At 39.0% G+C, this 22,973-nt stretch overlaps 1 protein-coding gene across 1 annotated transcript in view; it reads left to right on the forward strand.

The window, feature by feature from the left end:
• The window catches only part of LOC129083212 (zinc finger protein 420), a 367,495-nt gene that overhangs the window by 222,564 nt on the left and 121,958 nt on the right, over positions 1 to 22,973 (forward strand). The window contains exon 7 of the mRNA XM_054589068.1: positions 6,172 to 6,180. Within this exon, the coding sequence (XP_054445043.1) occupies positions 6,172 to 6,180 (9 nt within the window). The remainder of the gene's footprint in view (positions 1 to 6,171; positions 6,181 to 22,973) is intronic.

A 22,973-nucleotide genomic window follows, 5' to 3' on the forward strand; every position in this document is an offset into this window, starting at 1 on the left:
AGCAAAAGTGTGGTGACTACGAGGTGATCTTGGCATGACCAAAAGCTGGCCCTGAAAGTCAGTGAAAGATTTGGCTATATATAACTTTGATTTACAATTACAAATCTAAATAACAGCTCAATGAAAGGTCCATATATGTATTTTTCTTTCTCATTTTCTGAAAGTAAATTAGGCATCAATTTGGTTAGCTTATCTGTACAAATATATACTTTCAAATTTTTCAAAAAATGAAAACAGCCCCAAACTTGGTGGCTCAGATGGCAACACAGAAAGAGCTTTATTTCGAGGTTACAATTCTTTTAGATATAACACCAAAAAAATTTAAGTAGAAAATGGAATAATGAATGGAATGAAGTCTTTTCATTTGTTTAGACACTTTACACCCAAATTTTTCTAGAATATTTATCTGGAAGTTTCTAGTCAAAACAATCAGACTTTGAGTCCACAAAATCCTCTTGAAATTCTTCCAGTGAGGACTGAACATCAATGTGAAACACATTCTTCCCAAAGCTACCACAGGCTGGTTTTAAGAACAAGGTCAAGAACACATCACCACAATAGTTCTGGATATTTCACTTTTTTTCTCGAAATAGCACTCATAAATCTGGTCCCCAAACAACTGACCATAAAATGAATTTTTAACATGAGTCTGTGGCTGGATTTTGGCAGTTTTGTTTAAAGTATTTCATGATGAACAGTGATGTTGGTGTTTCCTCTTGATATTTCAGGGTCAATATATTTTAAGCTTCAATGTGTTAAGTTCTGCTGAAGGTTTTCATTTTTGAAAGTTTAAAGTACAGATTGTGTGTGTGTGTGTGTGTGTGTGTGTGTGTGTGTGTGTCCGTGTGTTGGTCCAAAATCAGTTCCGTCCATAAAATCAGCTGAATACAGTTCTTTGAGAACCAAGGAACTGTAGTACAAAACAGAAAACACTCTGAATGGTGTTCAGAACTTCAAAAACAAAGGCAAAATGGGATCACATATGCTGTTTTTCACAATGGTTATGCTGACAGTAAGGCTGAAATTTTCCAGTATACTCTGGGAAGATCAATGGAAGTAGATGCTTGTTGGTGATTGCTGAAGTACAGTTTTGCAAAAAAAAAAAAAGAAAGAAAAAAAGAAAAAAGAAAACATCTAAACATGCCATTGATGATACCACTTCAAAACTATAATCTTTAGTGGTCAAGTAATAGGCTTGTGAAAACAGTAGTACATCCATGGTTTTTAACGTGTGATTGTGATCATAAGCAAAGCACAGTGTTTTTCATTAGTAGATTCATCTCAGCAACAGCAAAGAAGGAGGGGCTAATGTTTCATTCTGGTTTTTGTTTAGATTTTTATTTTTTAAATTAATTTTATTGGGGTGACATTGGTTAATAAGATTGTATAGGTTTCAAGTGTACATTTTTAGGACACATGATCTGTGTATTGCATAGTGTGCCCACCACCCAAAGTCAAATTATCTTCTGTCATATATTTTACGCCATTTACCGTTTACTTCTGCCCCCACCTCCCTTTCATATGGTACCTACCATAATGTTTTCTGTGTCTATGAGCTTTTGCTTGTTTTCTTATTTGTTGCTTTCAGTTTTATATCCTACATATGAGTGAAATCATATGGTTCTTAACCTCTGTCTGACATATTTTGTTTAGCATGATATTCTCTGGATCCATCCATGTTGTCCGAAATGGCACTATTTCATCTTTTCTTATGGCTGAGTAGTATTCCATTGTGTTGTGTACCACGTCTTTATCCAATCACCTGTCAAAGGACACTTTGGTTGTTTCCAGCTGCGGCCACTATAAATATTGCTGCAGTGAACATAGGGGTACATATATTTTTGTGAATAAATGTTTTCAAATATTGTGGGGTAGATATCTTAGAGAGGAGTTGCTAGATCATATAGTAACTCATTTTTAATTGTTTGGGGAACCACCATAATGTTTTTCATAGTGGATGACATTCCCACCAGCAGTGAAGGTTTTTTTTCCACAACCTCTCCAACACTTGTTATTACCAGTCTAGTTGATAATAGCGATTCTGACAGGTGTGAGGTAGTACTTCATTGTAGTTTCAATTTGCATTTCTCTAATATCTAGTGAAGTAGAGCATTTTTTCATATATCTATTGGCCGTTTCTATGTCTTCTTAAGATAAGGATCTATTCAGGTTGTCTGCCCATTTTTTAATTGGATTGTTTGTTTGGTGTTGAGTTGTATGAGGTTTTTTTTAATATATTTTGGGTATTAACCCCTGTCAGAGCTGTTGTTTGCAAGTACCTTCTCCCATTTGGTTAGTGGCCTTTTTGTTTTGTTAGCAGTTTCTTTTGCTGTGAGAAGCTTTGTAGTTTAATTTAGTACCATAGATTTCTTTTTGCCTTTATGTCCCTTTCTTTCAGGTGAAATTCATAAAATCCTCTATAAGACCAAAGTTCATAAGTTTAGTGCCTATGTTTTCTTTGTTGTTTATTTTTTCAACCTTTGATCCATTTTGAGTTAATTCTTATATATGGGAACAAACTGTAGTTGAGTTTCATTCTTTTGCATGTGTCTTTCCAATTTTCACAGCACCATTTTTTGAAGAGTATCACATTTCTCCATTGTATGTTTTTAGCTCCTTTTTAAAAAATTACTTGCCCATATATATATGGGTTTATTTCTGGGCTTTCAATTCTTTTCCATTGATCTCTTGTGTCTGTTTTTCTGCCAATATCATGCTGTTTTGAATACTGTAACCTTGGGGTAAAATTTGAAGTCAGGGAGTATGATACCTCTGGCTTTGCTCTTTTTCACTAAGGATTTCTTTGGCTATTTGGGGTCTTCTGTGGCTCCATACAAATCTGATGGGGTTTTGTTGTTGTCATTCTATTTCTGTGAAAAATGCCATTGGGTTTTCAGGTCCTTTGCCCATTTTTTAATTGGATTATTTTGTCTCCCTGGTGTGGACTCATGTGAGTTCTTTATATATTTTGAGATCAAACCCTTGTCCAAGGTATCATTGGCAAATATATTTTCCCATATGGTTGGTTCCCTTTTCATTTTGCTGGTGTTTTCTGTAGCCATGCAGAAGCTTATTAATTTGATGTAGTCCCATTTGTTTATTTTTTCCTTTATGTCTCTTGCTCTAGGAGACATATTCATGATGTAGGGCAGCGTAGACTAATGGGGGGGAAATGGGGACAACCGTAATTGAACAATAATAAAAAAAGAAAAATGACATTGGGTTTTGATGAGGATAGCATTAAATCTGTATATTGCTTTGAGTAATATGGATGTTTTAATTATGCTGATTCTTTCAATCCATGAACACAGGATATCTTTCTAGTTCATTGTGTTTTTTCAATCTCTTTTAATAATCCTTCATAGTTTTTAGTATACAGGTCTTTCACATCTTTTGTTAAGTTTATTCTTAGGTATTTTATTCTTTTTATTACAATTGCAAAAGCAATGGTTTTTCCATTTTTTCCTGAAATTTCATCATTAATATACAGGAATACAATGGATTTTTGTACATTGATTCTGTAACCTGCAACATTACTGTATTTGCTAATTGTTTTTACAAGTTTTTTTAATGAACTCTTTAGGGTTTTCTATAGGCAGAGACAAATGTACTTGAAAAAATAAATTAAAATAAAAAAAATTATGTACTTAAAAAAAAAATCATGTTCTCTGCAAAAACTGATACTTTTACTTCTCACCCCCAATATCTATGCCTTTTATTTCTCTTGCCTGATTGCTCTGGCTAGGACTCAGTACTATGTTGAGTATGAGCAGTGAGAGTGGACATCTTTGTCTTGTTTCTGACCTTAGAGGAAAAGCATTCAGTTTGTCAACATTGTGTATAGTATTAGCCGAAGGTTTGTCATATATGGCCTTCATTATGCGGAGGTACTTCCTTCTATTCCCATTTTATTGAGCTTTTTATTCATAAGTGGATGTTGTATCTTATCAAGTGCTTTTCCTGCATCTGTTGATAAGAACATAAGATTTGTAGCCTTTATTTTGTTTATGTGGTATATTATGTTGATCAATTTACATATATTGAATCATCCTTGTTTCCCTGGAATGAATCCCAGTCTATTGTGATGTATTATTTTATTAATGTATTGTTGTATTCAATTTGCTAGTATATTGTTTATGATTTTTACACCTGTATTTATCAGATATATTGGCCCATAGGTTTTTTTTTTTTAAATGTATTATCCTTGCTGGGTTTTAGTATCAGGGTTATGTTGGCCTCATAAAATGTGTTATGAAGTATTGCCTCTTCTTCAGTGTTTTTTTTTTTTTTTGGAAGAGTTTGAGAAGGATAGGTATCAAATCTTCTTTGACTGTTTTGTATAATCGACTGGTAAAGCCATATGGTCCTGGACTTTTGCTTCTTGGGAAGTTTTTGATGGTTATTTTATTTTCTTCACTGTTGATTGGTATATTTAAATTTTCCAGTTATTTATGATTCAGGGTTTTATTTTAATTTTATTTATTTATTTTTAGAGGGGAAGGGAGGGAGAAAGAGAGGGAGAGAAACATTAATGTGTAGTCACCTATCATGCGCCCCCTACTGGGGACCTTGCCTGCAACCCAGGCATGACTGGGCCCAGGGCGCTGACTGGGAATTGAACCAGCAACCCTTTGGCCACACAATGCTCAATCCACTGAGCAACACCAGCCAGCGCACAGGGGGGTTTTTTTGTTTTGTTTTGTTTTTTTAACTTGAAGAGTTCTTTATTTACATAAACAATGAAAGCAAAGTAATAATAGGCTAGGACCAATGTCCTTGTGCAGGGCAACACCAAAACAAAAGGGGCCAGATGACAGCAACATGCACACTAGAACATGCTGTTGCTGACAGTCAGTTTCATGCTGCAATTAAGTAGTTTTATAGCCCCTAACTCTACCCTGAAGGGGGCTAGGTAACAAGCCTGAGATCTCATCAGAAACTTTCTGGTGACAGCTTTGCAGGGGAATAGGGAGGCAAGTGAGAAATGTTCTTGTAGTGGCACTTGCTAAACCTCTGTGTGCTTATGGGAATATCATAGAACTTTGTGCCAAGACTTAATATCCACTGCAGTTAAGGCTTGCACATGTGGCCTTTGTGTTGTAATGCACGGTTGCCAGGATGCCATGGCTCAATCGTTCTCCTACAAACTGGAATGTGAAATCTCCAAAGCCATAGACTCTTTACCTTTTTACTGTTTTCAACTAGAAAGTTGAAGATGAAGGGAGATGGATATGTTTTCTTGATTCCTTCTTTTAATTATGTATATCTTGCAAATAAATGTCATGTTACTTATATACGATTAAGCTCATTTGAGATTAAAATTTTATTTTCAAACAGAGTTCTAAGTATTTTTTGAACTCTTGTTCTTTCTCATTTTTATCCTCCATGTGACCAAAATACCAATGATATGACTAAAAATTTGCCTAAACAGTATTGCAGAATGTCCTATGAAATTCACAAAAAAAGATTTTCTTTGGCCAGCTGTTAGAAAATCCAATATTTGGTAGATTATATGTGTTTTTGGAAGTTAACTTCAGATTTTATAGACTGGATCAAGATGTTTTATTTTTTAATTAATTTATTTTCCAATTGCTATTCACATACAGTGTTATGTTAGTTTCAGGCATACAACATAGTGGTTAAACATTTATATAACTTACAAAGTGATCACCCAAATATATTACCAATCTGACACCATACATGGTTATTATAATTTTATTCACTATAGTCCCTATGCTGTACTTCACATCCATGGGACTGTTTCTATAACTGGCAATTTGTACTTAATCCCTTTTACCTTTTCCACCCAGTCTTAGTCCCCTTCTATCTGGTGACCATCAGTTTGTTCTTTGTATCTATGAGTTTGTTTCTATTGTGTTTGTTTGTTTTGTTTTTCAGATTCCACATATAAGTGAAGTTGTATGATATCTGTCTTTCTCTAATACCCTCTTGGTCCATTCATGCTGTTGCAAATGGCAAAATTTTATTATTTTCATGGCCAAGTAATATTCCATCATATATATACCAACTCTTTTTTATGCATTTGTGTATTTATGGACACTAGATGACTTTGATAGTTTGGCTGTTGTTAATAATGCTGCAAAGAACATAGCAGGGATATATATCTTTTTGAATTAGTTTTTTGGATTTCTTCAGTTAAATAACCAGAAGAATTGCTGGGTCATATGGTAGTCCTATTTTTAATTTTCTTGTTACATTTTACTGATTATTTTCTTTTAATTACTTCCTTTTTTCTTTTTTTTATTGTTTCTGTTGAATTACAGTTGTTCCCGTTTTCTCTTCACCATCCTCCCGTGCCCCACCCACCCCAACCTCCACACTCAATCCCTACTGCCTGTTTTTTTTGTCCATGGATCCTTCATACATGTTCCTTGACTTACCCTTTCCTCTTTTAACCCATTATCCCCTGCCTCCCTCTCCTCCACTTATTGTCAATTTTTCTTTATTTCGGTGTCTCTGGTTCTATATTTCTCACTTATTTGTTTTGTTGTTTAAGTTCCACTTCTAGGTGAGATCATATGGTTATTTGCCTTTAACCACCTGGATTATTTCACTTAGCATAATACTCTCCAGTTCCATCCATTCTGTCGTGAAAGGTAAGAGCTCCATCTTTCTTTCTGCTGTGTAGTGTTCCATTGTGTAAATGTACCACAGTTTCCTGATGCACTCATTTACTGATGGGCACTTAGGCTGTTTCGAGTACTTGACTACTATAAATTACACTGCTATAAACATTGGGGTGCGTAGCCTCTTTTGAATTGGTGTTTCAGAATTCTTAGTATATAATCCCTCCCAGCAGTGGAATTGCTGGGTCAAAAGGCAGTTCCTTTTGTAGTTTTTTGAGGAAATTCTGAACTGTTTTCCACAGTGACTGCATCAGTATGCATTCCCATCAACAGTGTACTAGAGTTCCCTTTTCTCCACATCCTTGACAACACTCATTTTTTGTTGATTTTTTTTATGATAGCCACTTTTACTGGTGTGAAATGGTATCTCATTGTGCTTTTGATTTACATCTCTCTGAGGGTTAGTGATGCTGAGCATCCTTTCATATGTCTCTGGGCTCTCTGTTCTCCTTGGAGAAGTATCTGTTCAGATCCTTTGCCCATTTTTTAATTGGATTGTTTGTCTTCCTGGTGTGGAGTTGTGTGAGTTCTTTATGTATTTTGGAGCTCAAACCCTTGTCTGAGGTATCATTGGCAAATATATTTTCATATATGGGTAGTTCCCTTCTCATTTTGCTGATTTTTTTTCTTAACCTTTCATGAGCTTTTTAATTTGATGTACCATTCTTTATTCTTTCTTTTATGTCCCTTGCTCTGGGGGACATATTGGTAAAAATATTGCTGCATTGGCTATCTGAGATTTTCCTGGCTATGTTCTACTCTAGGACTTTTATGGTATCACAACTTATATTTAAGTCTTTTATCAATCTTGAGCTTATTTAAGTGTATGGTGTACATTGGTGGTAATTTTCTTTCTTTCTTTTTTTTTTTTTCTTGCGTGTAGCTGTCTAGCTCTCCCAACACCATTTGTTGAAGAGGCTATTTTTACTCCATTTTATGCTCCTGTCCCCTTGGCAAATATTAATTGACCATAGAGACATGGATTTATTTCTGGGCTCTCTATTCTGTTCCATTGATCTATGTATCTGTTCTTATGTCAATGCCAGACTGTTTTGATTACAGTGGCCTAGTAATATAGTTTAATGTCAGGTATTGTGAATCCTACTTTGTTCTTATTTCTCAAAATTGCTGCGGTTATTTGGGGTTGTTTATGCTTCCATATAAAGTTTTGAAATGTTCTAGGGAGTAAATGGAAGTCACACTGACCTCCTCCCAGGACCAATCTAGAATTATAGCTAAATTGTGAAGAAATCACCTGGAACAAACAACCGAACAATATTGAGAGAGGAGCCTTGTAACCTCAGACAGACAGAGGAATCAGCTTTGGCACAATCTGAATGGTAAGGAGTACAGTGAAGACTCAAGAAGGCAGGCAGGGTGCCCATGGGCACCAGCGTCAGAGATATACTTAAATGGCCAGTTGGATCCTCCTGAGAAGAGTAGGGTCTAAAACATAAATGGAGATCTCCAGCCTACAGCACCGGAGCCCTAAAAGTACACAGAAAACAGCCAGCTGCAAAAAGTGAGTGGCAGGGTTGCTCTTGACTAGAGATCAGCAGCAGGTGATGCAAACGGCCTTTTAAAGGACCAGCTCATAATTTTTGTTTGCAGCCACTTACCCTGGACTCCAGCAAAGGCAGGGTCAGAGTAGGCTAGATATGCCTGAGGAATGACTGAGGAAGGAGGCTTTGGGGAGAGAACTGAGAGAGTAGCTGGCAGGATCCCAGTGCTGACTTATTCCCCAGATGGCAGCAGCCATCTTGCTCAGGCAGAGACCACGCCCCTCAGCAGCAGCAATGTGAAAGGACACAATAGCCCCTCCCCTAGAAGGCTCTTCCCTGGCCCTGTGGTGCTTAGGCCTGACTGCTGAGGGCAGAATGACTAGATTAACAACTGAAGGAGACAACCACAAACAGTAGAGTCCTGGAAGTCTGGAACAGTCTGTCTAAGGTCAGACAGGGCCAACATATAGCATCATCAGAGGCAGACTCAGAAAGAAAAAACAGCCGTCTCCTTCCATAGAAGTTCACACCACAAAGTCAGGAAGTCAAGCTACATCAATTTAAGAAGCAGAAGCAAAATAAAGAAGACTGTCACAATAATGGGAAGATGAAGAAACACCCACCAATCAAGGGGAAAGGAGGAATTCCCAGAAAGAGAACTAATGAAGTAGAGGCAAGTAAATTATCAGATATAGAGTTCCAAACAATGGTCACAAGGAAGCTCAATGATCTCAGTGAGCTCAGAGAGAATTACCAAAAACTACAGGGAAACTACAAGAAACTTACTGCATGAAAAAGGACATAGAAACCTATCAATAAGAGGCAAGAAGAAATGAAGAATACAATTTCTGAATTAAAGAGCACAGAGGAAGAAATTAAAAGCAGGCTAGATGAAGCTGAGGACCGAATCAGTGAGTTGGAGGACAGGTTAAAAAAAGCTCCCAGAAAGAGCAAGAAAATGAAAAAAGACTCAAAAAGAATGAAGAGGCATTGAGGGAAACGCAGGACAACCTGAAACATAAAAATATCCATATAATAGGGATACCAGAAGGAAAAGAGGAGCAAGGGATAGAGAACATGATTGAAAAAGTAATGATGGAAAACTTCCCTAATTGGAGGAGAGAAAGTCACACAAGTCCAGGAAGAAGAGAGAATCCCATTCAAGAGGACCCAATGAGGCCCACTCCAAGACACATCATCATTAAAATGGCAAATATCAAAGACAAACAGTGAATCCTAAAGACAGCAAGGGAGAAACATAATAACATACAAGGGAACCCCAGTATGGTTAGCATCTGACTTCTCAACAGAAACACTGCAAGCCAGAAGGGAATGGCAAGAAATATTCCACATAATGAAAAGCAAAGGCCTGCAACCAAGACTGCTCTACCCAGCAAGGCTCTCAATTAAAATGGAGGGCAAAATAAGGAGTTTCCTAGACAAAGGAAGGCTAAAAAAAATACACTTCCACCAAACCAGCACTGCAAGATATACTAAAGGGACTGCTTTAAGAAGATGAAGAAAAAGAGTGAAAGAGAGAGGAGTACAGGTAAAAAGGGAAAAAATGAATAAGTATCTATCAATAATAACTTTAAATGTAAAGGGACTAAATGCTCCAATCAAAAGACATAGGGTAGATAAATGAATAAGAGAACATGACCCATATATATATTGCCTAAAAGAAACCCACCTCAGCACAAAGGACCTACACAGACTGAAAGTAAAGGGATGGAAAAAATATTCCAAGAAAATCAACAGGAAGAAAGCCAGGGTAGCAATGCTTATATCAGACAAAACAGGTTTCAAAACAGTCTGTAAAAAATAGGCCCAGGAGGATACTTCTAGTACTCAAAGGAAGAATCCATCAAGAAGACATAAACATTGTAAACCTATATGCACCCAACATAGGAGACCCAAATATATAAGGAAAATCTTGGAGGACTTCAAGAAAGATATAGACAGTAACACACTGAGAGTAGGGGATTTTAACACCCCACTGTCAACAATGGGTAGATCTTCCAAACAAAATATCAAAAAGGATATTGTGGAACTGAATGACACATTAGAGCAAATGGATTACACTGATATATATAGAACCTTTCATCACAAGGAGGAAAAATGCACATATTTTTCAAATGCACATGGAACATTTTCAAAGATAGGCCACATGATAGGACACAGAACAAACCTTAACAAATTCAAGAAAATTGAAATCATAACAAACATTTTCTCAGACCACAAGGGCTTGACTAGAAACCAATGTCAAGGAAAAAACTAAAAAACATTCAAACTCATGGAGACTGAATAGCATGCTCTTATACAATGAATAGGTCAATAATGAGATCAATGAAGAAATCAAAAAGTTTCCGGAAACAAATGAAAGAGAACACACAGCAGTCCAAAACCTATGCGACACAGCCAAGGCAGTTCTGAGAGGGAACTTCATAGCAATACAGGCCTACCTAAAAGACATAGAAACATTTCAAAGAAACAACCTAACTCTACATTGTCAAGAACTGGAGAAACAAAAACGAAGACAGCCAAGAGCAAGTAGAAGGAAGGAAATGATCAAGATCAGAGCAGAATTGAATGAAATAGAGACTAAAAGAACAATTTGAAAGATCAACAAATCCAGGAGCTGGTTCTTTGAAAAGATAAGCAAAATTGATAAGCCTTTAAGCAAATCATGGAGAAAAAAGGGAGAGATGTAAATAAATAATATCAGAAATGAAAGAGGAGAAATTACATCTGATAATACAGATATGCAAAGTATTGTAAGAAATTACTATGAACCATTATACACCACGAAACTTGAAACCTCAATGAAATGTACAAATTTGTAGAAAAATATAATCTTCCAACACTGAATGAAGAAGAAGCAGAAAGCCTGAACAGACCAATAACAGCTGGTGAAATTGAAGCAGTTATCAAAAAACTTTCAGCACACAAAAGCCCTGGAACAGACAGTTTCGCAAAGAATTTTACATAACATTTAAGGAAGAGCTAGTCCCTGTCCTTCTCAGACTATTGGAAAAATATCCAAGAAGAGGGAAGACTCCCAAACTCTTTTTATGAGGCCAGCATCATCCTAATGCCACAACCAGATAAAGACACACAAAGAAAGAAAACTACAGGCCAATATCGCTGATGAACATAGATGCTAAAATCCTCAATAAAATATTGGCAAACTGCATCCAGCCATACATTAGAAAGTTCATCCACCATGATAAACTGGAAGTCATCCCAGGGATGCAAGGATGGTTCAGTATTCACAAATCAATAAACATAATGCATCACACAAACAAAGGGAAGACAAAAATCACATGATTATATCAATACATGCGGAAAAAGCATTTGATGAGGTACAGAATCCATTAAAGATAAAAACACCCAGTGAAGTGCGAATAAAGGGGGCATACCTCAACATAATAAAGGCCATATATGAAAAACCTAGAGCCAGCACACTCAAAGGGTAAAAACTAAAAGCTTTCCCACTAAGATAGGTAACAAGACAAGGATGTCCACTTTCACCATTTCTATTCAGTATAGTATTGGAAGTCCTAGCCACAATGATCAGACAAGAAAAAGAAATGAAAGTCATCCAAATTGAAAATGAGGAAGTAAAACTGTCATTGTTTGCAGATAACATGATACTGTACATTGAATACCCTGTACTCCACCAAAAAACTACTCAGCCTAATAAGTGAATTTGGCAAAACAGCAGAATACAAATCAATATTCAGAAATCAAAGGCATTTTGTACAACAACAATGAAATATCAGAAGCAGAAATCAGGGAAAAAAACCCATTTGCTATAGCAACAAGAAAAATAAAGTACCTAGGAATAAACTTAACCAAGGAGGTAAAAGACCTGTACTCAGAAAAGTACACAACACTCAAGATAGATATTAAGGAAGACACAAATAAATGGAAGCATATACTGTGTTCAAGGATTGAAAGAATTAACATCATCAAAATGTCAATATTACCCAAAATAATTTATAGATTCAACACAATCCCTATTTAAATACCTATGGTGTATTTCACAGACATAGACCAGACATTTAAAAAATTTACGTGGGACAGGGGGAGAGGAATATGGCGAAGGAGTGAATGGGAGTCATGCTGACCTCCTCCCAAGACAAAACTGGAATCGCGACTAAATAGTGGAGTAATCACCTGGAAAACAATGGAACGATAGTGGGAGAGGAGCCTTGGAGCCGTGGACAGACAGTGGATTCAACTCTCACACATCCCAATGGGTGAGAAGTGTGGTGAAGGCTTGTGAGGGTGGGATGGGCGCCCATGGGCACCAGCACCAGAGGGACATTGAAACAGCCAGTTAGAAGAGCAGGGTCTGAATCATAAACAGGGACCTCTAGACTACAGCAGCTAAAACCCGGAAAACACGCAGACAAAACGCAACCCCGAAAAGCTTAGGGGTGCTCTCTCCCAGAGACAGGCAGCTGGGGATGCAAAGAGACATTTAAAGGGCCAATGCAAAAATTGCAGTGGCCGCCACCCTCCTTGATCTCTGGGTAGAGGCGGCAGCAGGGTGGGCTGGTGCCTGGGAAAAGACTGGTGAGGAAAACTTTGTGAAAACTGGGGCCGGTGGAGCCCCAGTGATAATGCACATCCCACTCTGCAGCTACCATCTCACTCAGGCATAAGGAATCAGTTAACCTGCCTTTTGTGCACTCCGCACACAGCTTGTGCATGTAAGCTGGGGGACTGAGTGCACAGTGGCTGGGAGAGCCTTGAGGAGAGACTGGAGTCAGAGGCATTGGGGAAAGAACGGGAGGAGGAACGAGGGAGCCCTGACTCCCTCCCTGCTCGGAAGTCTCCATTGTGGGCTGGAAAGGCGTGCCCCCAAAGAGGCAGAAGCGGGGCGCGCATGAACCAGACTGCCTGCGATTGAAACACAGTCCGCACAGGGGGTGAATCCTTGGCCGAAGGGGTCACAGGCTGCCCAGAGGCCCCTGAGGAGAGTCTGGAAACGGAGGCATTGGGGAAAGAAAGGGAGGCGGAACCAGGGAGCCCTGACTCCCTCCCCATTCGGAAGTCTCCATTGTGGGATGGAAAGGCATGCCCCCAAAGAGGCAGAAGAGGGGCACGCAGGAACCAAATGGCCTGCGATTGAAACACGGGCCGCACAGGTGGTGGATCCTTGGCCGAAGGGGTCACAGAACTGCCCAGAGACCCCTGAGGAGAGACCAGAAACAGAAGCGTTGGGGAAAGAGTGGGAGGAGGAACTGGGGAGTCCCTACTCCTTCTCCTTGCCAAAGTCTCCATTGCGTGGGAAGAGGCCACACCCCCAAAGAGCCAAAAGCCGAGAGCACACAGACACCCCAGACACACCGAGTTCAGGTGCGCACACTTGCGCTGAGTGACCGGGGAGAGTTCGCGAGCGTGTGTTACTCGCGGGGGCTGGCGAACGCTTACATCCGCCAGCAAGGTCTCCCACAGATTGGCACCAACACGGCCTGTGAGAGAATGCACAGAGTGGCAAGGGCAGGCGTAAATTGACCCGCCCACCCGTGATTGCGGAGTGACCCACAAAATTAGTAGATCCCCGGCCAAAGGGGTCACAGAGCTGCCCAGCCTCCCTGGAGGAGAGACCAGAGACAAGATTAACCGGAGAGTCCTGGAGCTGACTTCCTCCCATTTCCGTTGTCCCCATTTGGCGACGGCAAGCAACGCACCCAAAGAGCCAAAAGAGGGGAAAACACACAATAGAAGACCCTAAACTGACCAGTGCCGGGGAGCTGGCTGGCCAGGGGGCCAGTTGAGTATGCAAGGTCGCAAATAAGCCCCCTGGTCTGGGGCAAGCGCATGCGAGCCCAGGACGGCGGAGAATCCTGCGGCGCCGGCAGCGCACTCAAGGAGCTGGGGTGAGAGTGCAGTGACATCCCAAAAAATAGCCCAGCCCTGACCGAAGGGGTCACAGAGCTGCCCCAAGCAGGAGTCAGACACAGACATTAGACTCCTGGAGGCTCAAACAAACAACCCAAGGTCTTATAGGGTCAACAACTGACATCATCAGAGGCAGGCCCAGAAAGAAAAGGACAAAAATACTTAACAGACTCTCACAAAAATGGGAAGAAAAAGAAGTTCCCCCAAATGAGTGGAAAAGGGGACTCCACACAGAGAGAGCTCAATGAAATAGAGGCAAGGGAACTATCAGATACTGAATTCAAAAGACTGGTTCTAAGGAAGCTCAATGAGCTCAGCCAGCTCAAAGATAACTATCAGAAACTGCAGAGAAACTATCAGGATCTTACAGCAAACTATATCAGCCTGGAAAAGGACATAGAAACTATCAAGAAGACACAAGAGGATATGAAGAATACCATTTCTGAATTGAAGAACACAGTGGAAGGAATCCAAAGCAGGCTGGATGAAGCCAAGGATCAAATCAGTGAGATGGAGGATAAGGTAGAAAGAAGCTACCAGAAGGAACAAGAAATGGAAAAACGACTCAAAAAGAATGAAGAAGCATTTAGGGAAATGCAGGACAACCTGAAACGCAATAATATCCTTATAATAGGGATCCCAGAAGGAGAAGAATAGGAGAAAGGGATAGAAACCTCCTCGAAAAAGTAATGATGGAAAATTTCCCAATTTGAGGAGAGAAAGGCTCTCATGGATCCAGGAGGCACAGAGGACCCCACTCAAGAGGGACTCAAAAGAGGTCCACTCCAAGACACATCATCATTAAAATGGCAACTGTCAAAGACAAAGAGAGAATCCTCAAGGCAGCAAGGGAGAAGGAGAAAGTAACATACAAGGGGGCCCCGATATGCCTAGGAGCTGACTTCTCAACAGAAACACTACAAGCCAGAAGGGAATGGCAACAAATATTCCAAGCCATGAAAAGCAAGGGCCTACAGCCAAGGCTGCTCTACCCAGCTAGGCTCTCCATTAAAATACAAGGGGAAATACGGAGTTTCCCAGACAAGAGAAGACTAAAAGAATACATCTGTACCAAACCAGCACTCCAAGATATGCTAGGGGAGTGGTTTAAGCAGATGAAGGAAAAGAATGAGAGAGAGAGGAACACAGGTACGAAGAGAAAAGATGAGTAAGTTTCTATCAGTAATATCTCTCGATGTGAATGGACTAAATGCCCCAATCAAAAGACACAGGGTAGCTGAATGGATAAGAAAACATGACCCACACATATGCTGCCTACAAGAGACCCACCTCAGAGCAAGAGACCTACACAGATTGAAAGTAAACGGATGGAAAAAAATGTTCCAAGCAAATGGGCATGAGAAAAAGGCCAGGGTTGCCCTACTTGTATCAGACAAAGTAGATTTCAAAACAAAGGCCATAAAGAGAGACCCAGAGGGGCACTTTATCATACTTAAAGGAAGAATCTATCAAGAAGACATCAACTTTGTACACTTATATGCTCCCAATATAGGAGCCCCCAAGTTTATAAGGAAATTGTTGGATGACTTCAAAAATGATATAGACAGCAACACACTGAGAGTAGGGGATTTCAACACCCCACTGTCAAAAATGGACAGATCTTCCAAACAAAACATTAATAAACATATCATGGCGCTGAATGACACACTGAATCAAAGAGACGTAACTGACATATATAGAACCTTACATCCCAAAGAAGAAAAATACACATTCTTTTCAAATGCTCATGGCAGTTTTTCAAAGATAGACCACATGATAGGACACAAAGCAAGCCTCAGCAAATTCAGGAAAATTGAAATAATGCCAAACTTTTTCTCAGACCACAAGGCCTTGAAACTCGAAATCAACCTCAAAGAGAAACTTCAAAAACTTGTAAACTCATGGAGACTAAACAGTAGACTATTAAACAATGAACGGGTCCATAAGGAGATAAGAGAAGAAATCAAAAAATTTCTGGAAACAAATGAAAATGAACAGACAACAGTCCAAAACCTATGGGACACAGCAAAGGCGGTCCTGGGAGGGAACTTCATAGCAATACAGGCTTACCTAAAACAGATAGAAACATTTCAAATAAAAGACCTAACACTACAACTTCAAGAACTGGAGAAACAACAACAAATAAATCCCAGAGCCAGGAGAAAGAAGGAAATAGTCAAGTTTAGAGCAGAACTGAATGACATAGAGATGAAAAGAACAATTCAGAGGATCAACCAATCCAGAAGCTGGTTCTTTGTAAAGAAAAATGAAATCGACAAACCTTTAAGCAGACTCATCAAGAAAAAAAGGGAGAGGACCCAAATTAATAATATCAGAAATGAAAGAGGAGAAATAACAACTGATACCACAGAAATACAAAGAAGTGTAAGAAACTACTATGAACAATTATATGCCAAGAAATTTGAAAATCTTGATGAAATGGACAAATTTTTAGAAAAGTATAATCTTCCAACAGGGAAGGAGGAAGAAACAGAAAGCTTGAAGAGACCAATAACAGCTGGGGAAATTGAAGCAGTAATCAAGAAACTCCCGGCACACAAAAGCCCAGGGCCGGACGGTTTCCCAGGAGAATTTTACAAAACATTTAAGGAAGAGCTAACCCCTGTCCTTCTCAGACTATTCCAAAAAATCCAAGAGGAGGGAAGACTCCCAGACTCCTTCTATGAGGCCAGCATCACCCTGATCCCAAAACCAGATAAAGACCCTACAAAGAAAGAAAACTACAGGCCTATTTCACTGATGAACATAGATGCTAAAATCCTCAACAAAATATTGGCAAACAACATCCAGCAATACATTAAAAAGATTATCTGCCACGATCAAGTGGGATTCATCCCAGGCATGCAGGGATGGTTCAATATACACACATCAGTAAACGTGATACATCACATAAATAAAAGAAAAGACAAAAACCATATGATCATCTCATAGATGCAGAAAAAGCATTCGATAAGGTACGGCACCCATTTATGATCAAAACACTCAGCAAAATGGGAATAAATGGGGCATTCCTCAACGTAATAAAGGCCATATATGAGAAACCTACAGCCAACATCATGCTCAACAGGCAAAAACTGAAAGCTTTCCCACTAAGATCGGGAACACGACAAGGATGTCTGCTTTCACCACTTCTTTTCAACATCGTATTGGAAGTCCTAGCCAGAGAAGTCAGACAAGAGAAAGAGATAAAAGGCATCCAAATAGGAAAGGAGGAAGTAAAGCTATCCTTGTTTGCAGATGACATGAGAGTGTACATAGAGAACTCTGTAGACTCTACCAAAAAACTCTTCAACCTAATAAGTGAATTTGGCAAAACAGCAGGATACAAAGTCAACATTCAGAAATCAAAGGCATTTTTGTACACCAGCAATGCAATAGTAGAAGAAGAAATCAGAAAAAAAAACCCACCATTCGATATAGCAAGAAGAAATATAAAGTACCTAGGAATAAATTTAACCAAAGACACAAAAGACCTGTATGCAGAAAACTATACAACATTGAAGAAAGAAATTAAGGAAGACAGAAATAAATGGAAGCATATACCGTGCTCATTGATTAGAAGAATTAATATCATGAAAATGTCCATACTACCCAAAGCAATTTATAGATTCAATGCAATCCCTATTAAGATACCAATGACATATTTCACAGAAATAGAATAGACATTTCAAAATTTATATGGAACCATAAATGACCCCGTTTGCTTCAGCAATTTTGAGAAAGAAACACAAAGTTGGAGGGATCACAATACTGGACATCAAACTCTACTACAAAGCCACTATACTCAAAACAATCTGGTACTGGCACAAGAACAGACCTATAGACCAGTGGAAGAGAATAGAAAGCCCAGAAAAAAGCCCAGGTCTCTATGGGCATCTAATATTTCACAAAGGGGGCAGAAGCATAAAATGGAGCCATAATAGCCTCTTCAAGAAATGGTGTTGGGAGAGCTGGACGGCTAGATGCAAACAATTGAAATTGGATCATCAGCTGACACCATACACAAAAATAAACTGAAGATGGATTAAAGACTTAAATATAAGTCACAACACCATCAAAGTCCTCGAGGAGAACATTGGCAGGAAACTCTCAGATATCCCATGCAGCAATTTTTTCACTGATATGTCTCCTAAAGCAAGGGACATAAAGGAAAGAATAAACAAGTGGGACCTCATCAAAATAAGAAGCTTCTGCACGGCGAAAGAAAACATCAGCAAAATGAAAAGGGAGCCAACCGTATGGGAAAATATATTTGCTAATGATACATCAGATAGAGGTTTGATCTCCAAGATATATAAAGAACTCACTCGACTCTACTCCAAGAAGACAAACGATCCAATCAAAAAATGGGCAAAGGACCTGGGCAGACACTTTTCCAAGGAGGAGATACAGAGGGCCCAGAGGCATTTGAAAGGATGCTCAGCATCACTAGCCATCAGAGAAATGCCGATCAAAACTACCATGAGGTACCACTTCACACCGGTCGGAATGGCCATCTTAAATGGATCCACAAACAACAGGTGCTGGTGAGGCTATGGAGAAAAGGGAACCCTAGTCCACTGTTAATGGCAATGCAGACTAGTGCAGCCACTGTTGAAAGCAGTGCGGAATTTCCTCAAAAAGCTGAAAATGGAACTGCCTTTGATCCAGTGATTCCCCTGCTCGGACTATACCCTAAGAACACCAAAACGCCAATACAAAAGAACCTATGCACCCCAATGTTCATAGCAGCACAATTTACAATAGCCAAGTGTTGGAAGCAACCTAAATGCCCATCAGTAGATGATTGGATCAAAAAGTTATGGTACATATACATAATGGTGTACTACACAGCAGAAACAAAAAAAGAACTACTAAACTTCGCGACAGCATGGATGGAACTGGAGAGCATCATGCTAAGTGAAATAAGCCAGGGGGTGGAAGACAAATACCGTATGATCTCACCTATAAGCGGAACCTAACCGAAAATACAGAGATGCAAGCGAAATAAGACCAGCAACACTGAAAGGAAAAGAAATTAGCAGAGACAAGAGGGAAGGAGGTAGCGGGGGCGGGGAAAATGAAAGGAAGGGGAAAGTCAAGGAACATATAGCAAGGACTCATGGACAAAACCAAAGGGGAAAATCTGAGGGAGGGAAGGAGGGAGAGGGCAAGGGAAAGTCGTGGGGGGTAGGCAGAGACATATGTATTTGAAAAAATAAATTAAAATAAAATTTAAAAAAAACCATGGTATAATTACAGAATGGAATACTATACAGTAGAAACAAAAAAAGAACTACTACCCTTGCAACAGTATTGATGGAACTGGAGAGCATTATGGTAAGTGAAATAAATCAGGGGGTGAAGACAAGTGTCATATTATCTCATGTATAAGTGGACCTAACCAATAAAACAAACAAACATGGAAAATATAACCAGCAATATTGAAAGAAAAAAGAAACTAACAGAATCAAGAGGGAAGGAGTTGGGGTAGGGGGCGAGTATAGGGAAGGGAAGGGTGAAGTCAAGGAGCATGTATAAAGGACCAATGGACAAAGCCAAAGTGGAGAGAGGCAAAGCCAGAGGTAAGGAGGTGGGGGAGGGGGGAGGGGGAAGTGGTGGTGGGAAGGTGGAGACAAATGTATTTGAACAAAAAAATAAAAATTAAAAAAAATAAAATAATATAAAAAGAGATAAGAAGACTTCTTTCAGATAGAATGACAACTCTGGCCATGACTAAGCTGAAGGGCAAGAGTCTTTTGCCCCTGATCTGTGTCCCCCAAGTGCTTCCCTGATGGCTCCTATGCAACTGTCCAGGGCCAAGCAAGGTGATGTGAGGGAGGAAGGGGCTGCGCCCCTGCCCGGGGGACTGGTTATATCTTCTCAGTGGCCTGTTTTCTCAAGGCCTCCATACTCAGCTGCAGCCTTGGGGCCCTCTTGCATGTTAGCAAAACTATAGTCCCTGAAACCAGGTGGGACAATTTCCAACAGCACCCAAATATATAAGGAAAATCTCAGAGGACATCAAGAAAAATACAGACAGCAACACAATTATAGTAATGCAGTTTAACACCCCACTGTCAACAATGGAGAGATCTTCCAAGCAAAATATTAACAAGGATATTGTGGCACTGAATGACACCCTAGATCAAATGCACTTAACTGATATATACAGAACATTCACCCGAAAGCAGCAAAATATACATTCTTTTCAAATGCACATGGAAAATTTTCAAGGATAGGCCACATGGTAAGAAGCAAAACAAGCCTCAACAAGTTCAAGAAAATTGAAATCATATCAAGTATCTTCTCATATCACAATGGCTTGAAACTAGAAACCAACCTAAAGGAAAAACCTCAAAAGTAATCAGATTCATGGAGACTGAATAATATGCTATTAAGCAATTAAAGGTTTAACAATGAGATCAAGGAACATATCAAAAACTTTCTGGAAACAAAAGGAAATGAACACACAAAGCTCAAGACCTATGGAAAAGAGCAAAGGCAGTCCTGAGATGGAAGTTCATAACAATACAGGCCTACCTTACAAGATAGAAACATTTGAAATTTCAAATATGCCACCCAGCTGTACAACTACAAGACCTGGAGGAACAACAGCAAACAAAGCCCAGAGTGAGAAGAAGGAAGGAAATAATCAAGATCAGAGCAGAATTAAATCACATAGAGTCTGAAATAACAATTCAAAGGATCAATAAATCCAGGAGCTGATTCTTTGAAAAGATAAAAAAATATATCAAAATGACCTTTAACAAGACTCATTAAGAAAAAAAAGAGGACCCAAATAAATAAAATCAGAAACAAAACAAGTTACAACAAATACAATTAAATACAAAGGATTGTATTAAATTACTATGAAAAACTATATGCCAAGAAATTTGGAAACCTGGGTGAAATATACAAATTTCTAGAAACACATAATCTTCCTAAACTGAACCAGAAAGAGGCCAGGAGCCTGAATAGATCAATAACTGCTAGTGAAATTAAAGAAGCAATCAAAAAACTCCCTGCACCTTAAAACCCTGAATTGGTAGCCTCACAGGAGAATTTTACGAAACATTTAGGGAAGTGCTAACTCCAATCCTGCTCAAACTACTCCAAAATATCCAGGAAGAGGGAAAACTCTCAAAGTCTTTTTATGAGGCCTGCATCATCATAATTGCACAAAGAGATAAAGACACAACAAAGAAACAGAAGTACAGGCCATCATCACTGATGAACATAGATGCTAAACTACAAAGTCAATATTCAGAAATCAAAGGCATTTTTGTACACCAGCAATGAAATACCAGAAAACAGAAGTCAGGAAAAATATCTGATTTACTGGAGCAAAAAGAAAAATATAGTACCTAGGAATAAACTTAACCAAGGAAGTAACCAGGTACAGCGTTCTGTACTCAGAAAGCTACAGAACACTGAAGAAGGAAATTAAAGGAGACACAAATGAATGGAAGTGTATAATGTGTTCATGAATTAGAAGAACTATCATCATTAAAATGTCCCTGCTACCCAGAACAATTTATAATTTCTACACAATCCCTACTAAAATACCAATTATGTATCTCACAGATATAGGACAAATATTTCAAAAATTCATATGAAGCCAAAAATAACCCCCAATAGCCTCAGCAATTTTGAAAAATAAGAACAAAGTAGGAGGGATCACAATACCTGATATCAAGGCCACTAATCAAAACATTCTGATACTGGCATAAGAACAAACACATAGGTCAATGGAAGAGAATAGAGAGCCTAGAAATAAACCCAAGTCTCTGTGGTCAATTAATATTTGCCAAAAGGGGCAGAAGCATAAAATAAAGTAAAAATATTCTCTTCAATAAATAGTGTTGGGAGATCTGGACACATACATGCAAAAAAAAAAAAAAATGAAACTAGACCACTAATTACACCATATACAAAAATAAACTCAAGATGTAAAAAAAACTTAAATATAAATTATGACATCTTAAAATTCCTAGAGGAGAACATAGTGAAATCTCAGCTATCCCATGCAGCAATATTTTCACCAGTATGTCCCCTAGAGCAAGGAATTTAAAGGAAAGAGTGAACACATGAGACTACATCAAATTAAAAACCTTATGCACAGCTAAAGAAAACATCAGGAAAATGAAAAAGAGACCAACAGTATGGGAGAATATATTTGCCAATGATACCTCAGACAGGGGTTTTATCTCCACAATATATAAAGAACTCACATGACTCCACTCCAGGAAGACAAACAATCCAGTTAAAAAATGGGCAAAGGACCTGAACAGACACTTCTCCACGGAGGACATACACAGGGCCCAGAGACATGAAAGGATGCTCATCATCACTAGCCATAGGAGCAATGAAAATTAAAACCACAATGAGATACCACTTCCCACTGGTCAGAATGGCCATCATAAACAAATTAACAAACAATGGGTGCTGGCGAGGTTGCAGAGAAAAGGGGACCCTAGTACCATGTTGTTGGGAATGCAGACTGGTGCCGCTGTGGAAGACAGTATGGAATTTCCTCAAAAAACTACAAATTGAAGTGCTTTTTGATCCAGCAATTCCAAAGAATTTCTGAGATTATATTCTAAAACTCCTGAAACACCAATTCAAAATAACCTGTGCACACCAGTGTTCATAGCAGCACTATTTACAATAGCCAAGAGCTGGAAACAACTTAAGTGCCAATCCATAAATGAGTGGATCAAAAAACTTCGGTATGTTTAAACAAAGAAATACTATGCACAGAAAGAAATAAGGAACTCCTACCATGGAAATAAAGAAAAACTGACAGTGACCCATAGAGGTTGTGGGGGAAATACAAGGGGAACGAAGGGGAACATGTACAAAAGACCCATGGACAAGAACAATGGGGTGTAGATTGTTTTAGGGAGCA

The sequence above is a fragment of the Pteronotus mesoamericanus genome, unplaced genomic scaffold (genome assembly GCF_021234165.1).
Source record: "Pteronotus mesoamericanus isolate MK-2021 breed Mesoamerican mustached bat unplaced genomic scaffold, CSHL_Meso_final scaffold_165, whole genome shotgun sequence".
Classification (NCBI taxonomy): domain Eukaryota; kingdom Metazoa; phylum Chordata; class Mammalia; order Chiroptera; family Mormoopidae; genus Pteronotus; species Pteronotus mesoamericanus.